The sequence below is a fragment of the Salvelinus sp. IW2-2015 genome, linkage group LG20 (assembly GCF_002910315.2).
Source record: "Salvelinus sp. IW2-2015 linkage group LG20, ASM291031v2, whole genome shotgun sequence".
NCBI classification, from domain to species: domain Eukaryota; kingdom Metazoa; phylum Chordata; class Actinopteri; order Salmoniformes; family Salmonidae; genus Salvelinus; species Salvelinus sp. IW2-2015.
Window position 1 is genome coordinate 66,068,845 of NC_036860.1, and position 5,245 is coordinate 66,074,089.

The following is a 5,245-nucleotide window of genomic DNA, read 5'->3' on the forward strand; positions in this document are numbered from 1 at the left end:
CTATATAGACCACGTCCATGGGGTCAAGTTTCTTACCTATATAGACCACGTCTACATCCACAGGGTCAGAGAAGTTGTTGCCGAGGGCGTTGGTGGCCACTACAGTGATATTGTAGTTGACCCAGATGGATGTTTCATTCTTGTTGAAGAAACAGGAGTTGGCCCCCGCTGTACGGTAGTCTGGACACTCATAGACTGTTTCAGAGCTGGAGAGGGACAGAGAGAGTGAGGGACAGAGAGAGACAGTTAGTTCCAGTTAGAGACAGAGAGACAGAGAGGTAGTCTGGACACTCATAGACCGTGTCAGAGCTGGAGAGACAGGGACAGAGAGAGAGAGAGGGAGACAAGAGACAGGGACAGAGAGAAAGAGAGACAGGGACAGAGAGAGAGACAGAGAGAAAGAGAGACAGGGACAGAGAGAGAGAGAGGGAGACAAGAGACAGGGACAGAGAGAAAGAGAGACAGGGACAGAGAGAGAGACAGAGAGACAGAGACAGGGACAGAGAGAAAGAGAGACAGGGACAGAGAGAGAGACAGAGAGACAGAGACAGACAGATAGGGAAGTTGTCTGGACACTCATAGACCGTGTCAGAGCTGGTCAAGGAGCGTTGACACAGAGATGACAATGTGATATTAGTGAGGAACAACATGTCCGGACAGGTGTCTGAATAACAAGTGTTCGTGTGGCGGCCTTGTTATGATTTTTCAGTCTTGCTATTTACATGACAGCGGGAAAAAAACAAGTCAACATCCTTTGCCTTTGTGTTTACATAAACAATTCCTGAAAAACACCAGCGTGTTTGTACCTAAGCCTGTGTGTGAAGGTGTGTCCAAGACAAGTGACCAATGGTTTTTAGGTTTTTAGGAGGGAGCATGTGATAGGTGGTAATGCAGGCGTGGGGGGGGTGTTGCTTCGTGGGTGTCCACCTCCTTGCCAGTGGGCATGTCGTATGTCTGTATAACCACTCACTTCTCTTTGTGGTAGAAGAGGGAGTAGGTGGTGGGTCGCCCCCCGTCAGAGCCTGCCTCCCACCAGCAGGTGAAGGTCTCCTTATCTGGGGACCTACAGCTGGTCAGCTTGGGCTTTCCTGGGGGGGTGTGGCCTGAAGGATAGACAACCGGTAGAGCAGGTCAGACAACCGGTAGAGCAGGTCAGACAACCGGTAGACCAGGTCAGACAACTGATAAACCAGGTCAGACAACAGGCACAGAAGGCAGCACAACACACAACACCTGTGAGACAACACACAACTCATTTGAGACAACACACACTACCTTTCACAGTTAGACCAGCTATTTCCTTATTCATTTTATTTGACCTTTATTAGTTTTCCCATTGAGGTCAAAATATATCTATCTAGAATATATCAAGATCTAAAGTGTCCATTTTACTTGTGGCTGTTTAGGGTCCATTAAAAATGCACAACTTATCGAGATATGGAAGTAGTGTATTCCCAGTGTCTACTGGGAGGAGCATAGTATTGAAACTACAGTCATGTYTTTACATTTGATTATTTAACCTTTATTTAACTAGGCAAGTCAGTTAAGAACAAATTCTTATTTACAATGACGACCTATCCTGGCCAAACCCGGACGACRCTGGGCCAATTGTGCGCCGCCCTATGGGACTCCCAATCMCGGCCGGATGTGATASAGCCTTCAGCCGACACTGTTGATATGCCCCATGCATAGTCTTAATCATTCTGGACACACTGTCTCCCTTTAATTCAGCCAGTTATATATGGACATTGTAATACAAATCCAATCAGAGGTTACATGGCCTGGTCTTTGACTTATATGTTCCGAGTGACCACATGCAGATTAGTGGCAGTATCAGACACACACACACACACACACACACACCACACACACACACACACAAACACAAACACACACACACACACTTTGTGGTCTGTGACTTACGTGCTCCCTGAACAACCACAGGCAGGATTAGTGACAGTATCAGTGTTACTCCCACGTCTCTCCACATCATGCCTCCTCACTGCCTCGCAAGTCAGGTTGAATTCTGGGAAAACAGAGACAGAAACAGACCAAGCATGAAGCATGACCAGGGATCAACCTATCAGGTGTCTCTGAACACTAGAACACTAGACAGGCGACATCATATAATTGAACCCCTGGTTGTCTTGTGTGATCAGTAGAAACAAGACTTGATGCTAGGTGAAACAACATGGTTACTACCAGTATATGCCGGCCAAAGTCAGACTGAAGACAACRATGGAAATACCTTTTTTGTGTAATCCTACTTGATGATTTTAAATGCAGTGTATCAACTTGTGTTATTAGTGGAGTTGTATTTTTTAATTGACCGAACAAATTMTTGCCATCTGACCAGTTACATAATGAAAAAAGGTCAATATGTCTCAATGGTTTCWAACTCATTTACTTATTATATCTTTAATGTTACATAAAAGGGGCTGTACCTCCATCCTCAGGAAATAATACTAACTGTAGGTTGCGTATTAGTAGCCTCAACTAGACCAGATTTGGAAAGAGCCATTCTAGACTGGCGTGTTAGTGAAGGTCAGTGTCAACTTGGTTCAACTGGGCCATCCTACCCATGTCCAGGTGGTTGAGTTCAACTTCTAACGACATGTGTTCAACTTCTAACGACATTCTAACGACAACTTCTAACGACATTAAACGACATGTGTCGTTTAAATTACATTTTCTAATCCATCCATGGCCCCATTGAATTTCCACAGTCATGGAAATTCCCTCGGAGTGTGGTGTCAGGAAAATAACCTCTCACTCAACAAAACAAAGGAGATGATCGTGGACTTCAGGAAACAGCAGAGGGAGCACCCCCCCCCCTGTCCACATCGATGGGACAGTAGCGGAGAAGGTGGAAAGTTTTAAGTTCCTCGGTGTACACATCACGGACAAACTGAAATGGTCCTCCCAAACAGACAGAGTGGTGAACAAGGCGCAACAGCGCCTCTTCAACCTCAGGAGACTGAAGAAATGTGGCTTGTCACCTAAAAGCCTCACAAACTTTTATAGATGCACAATTGAGAGCATCCTGTCGGGCTGTATCACCGCCTGGTACGGCAACCGCCCTCAAACGCAAAGCTCCCAAGAGGGTAGTGCGGTCTGCACAATGCATCACCGGGGGCAAACTACCTGCCCTCCAGGACACCTACAGCACCCAATGTCACAGGAAGGCCAAAAAGATCATCAAGGACAACAACCACCCGAGCAACTGCCTGTTCACCCCGTTATCATCCAGAAAGGGAGGTCAGTACAGGTACATCAAAGCTGGGACCGAGAGACTGAAAAACAGCTTCTATCTCAAGATCATCAGACTGTTAAACAGCCATCACTAACATAGAGAGGCTGCTGCCAACATACAGACTCAAATGTCTTGCCACTTTAATAAATGGATTTAATAAAGGTATCACCAGTCACTTTAAATAATGCCACTTTAATGTTCACATATCCTACATTACTCATCTCATATGTATATACTGTATTTTATACCATCTACTGCATCTTGCCTGTGCCGCACGGCCATCGCGCATCCATATATTTATATGTACATATTCGTATTCCATCCCCTTACATTGTGTGTATAAGGTAGCCGTTGTGAATTTGTTAGATTACTTGCTAGATATTACTGCACTGCCGGAACTAGAAGCACAAGCATTTCGCTACACTCGCATTAACATCTGCTAACCATGTGTATGTGATCAGTAAAAAAAAAAAAAAATTGTTCATGTTGTCTTGATGTTTACCACCATTCAGGTGAAAATCAATATAAAATCAGAATATAATACTAAGCTGAGGAAAATAGCTGTGATATTTTGATAGAAAATAATAATAAACAAAAACAAACAATAGCTGGAGAATTCAGCTTTTCAGGCAGAGTATTAAACATGTTTTATTTAAATCATACACCTGAAACTGCTGAGGGAAAAATATTCCTGGGTAACTGGGTAACTAACGAGGTCAATTAGGCTCTGTTCATGGTGACGAACAGGGTTCTCTACACTGTGATGTAATCTGTGTGCAAGGCGAGCCAGAAAGACGTGTGAATCTCTCTGACAGCTGGAGTGTGCTGTGCATAAGGTCTTATTACTGAGCAATCATCCCAGGTCAGCATTTTAWCTTAACACCCTGAGAAAGAGCTGGAATCACATAGCCTTGCTACTTTGAAGTAGTCATGAGTCAATTTTTGAAGTACCGTATATAGAATGATATAAAAAATATATTTAAGGCCTGCAGAGAAGAGTAAACATGACAGAAAAGCTGGAGAAAAAGGATATTGTTTTCCCCCATGTGTGCAAAGATTAACAAAGCCCCTCCTCTTTCCAGCTGGCATGTACAGCACATCTGATTGTGTAACGCTAAGGGCTTATGTGTCATCCTAACCAAGGAGAAACAAATCCAAATCAAATTTAGCAGATGTTAATGCGAGTGTAGCGAAATGCTTGTGCTTCTAGTTCCGACCGTGCAGTAATATCTAACAAGTAATCTAACCTAACAATTTCACAACAACTACCTTAAACACGGCTMCTGCTGCTTCTTTATCAGACTGCAATGCAACCCCCATTTGCAGGACTGTGGATCGCGAAAATAAAAAATGAACTGAAGGGATCACTAACTAATAGCAGCCAGTCAGAGATCGTCTGTGTTCTGCGTGCCTAACTGGTACTTCCACTAAGCCAATGAAGTAACACTGATTTAACTACATTACTCCATCTAGCTACCTCCACGACTTCTGACCCCCAGAGTGACGGTGGTATTTACTCCACGGTGCCTTGATTYCTACGTCACCCTAATCTGATAATTGTCAGATTAGAGTTGAAGTGGTTGAAAGGAGGGGAGGATTGTCCTCCGGCTGTATATAGCTCTGTCTTACATAACCATAGCATCACTAAGCTGCAGCCCGCTAAGCTGGCAAAGTGAGTGAAGGCAAACAAACAGGGACCTAGACCCAGGGTTCTGTAGTTATTCCAAAGAAATCTAGTTTAACTACTAATGACCAAGATATCCAATACAAGATATTAACCTAACCCATTGTTATCTAGCCTACTGACTTACCTCTGGCCTATAGTTGAGATTTAATTTAGCCTTTGAATCACGATAAAGTATCTCGAGGGATAAACCAGCAAGGGATAGAAAAAGGGGGACCTGAGTGGGCGAAAGATGAGAACCGTGAGAACGAAGAAGTTTAGGGTCACTATACAGACGTTGAATCAATTACGTTTATGAGCGTCCCTGT

General features: G+C 43.9%; 1 protein-coding gene across 1 annotated transcript in view; it reads right to left on the reverse strand.

Annotated features, from left to right (window-relative positions):
- Positions 1 to 5,245, reverse strand: part of prlra (prolactin receptor a) — a 40,871-nt gene that overhangs the window by 10,572 nt on the left and 25,054 nt on the right. Inside the window, exons 2-4 of the mRNA XM_070449575.1 lie at positions 1,924 to 2,026; positions 971 to 1,103; positions 37 to 206 (exon numbers count right to left, since the gene is read on the reverse strand). Of these exons, the coding sequence (XP_070305676.1) occupies positions 37 to 206; positions 971 to 1,103; positions 1,924 to 1,993 (373 nt within the window). The 5' untranslated portion in view covers positions 1,994 to 2,026. The remainder of the gene's footprint in view (positions 1 to 36; positions 207 to 970; positions 1,104 to 1,923; positions 2,027 to 5,245) is intronic.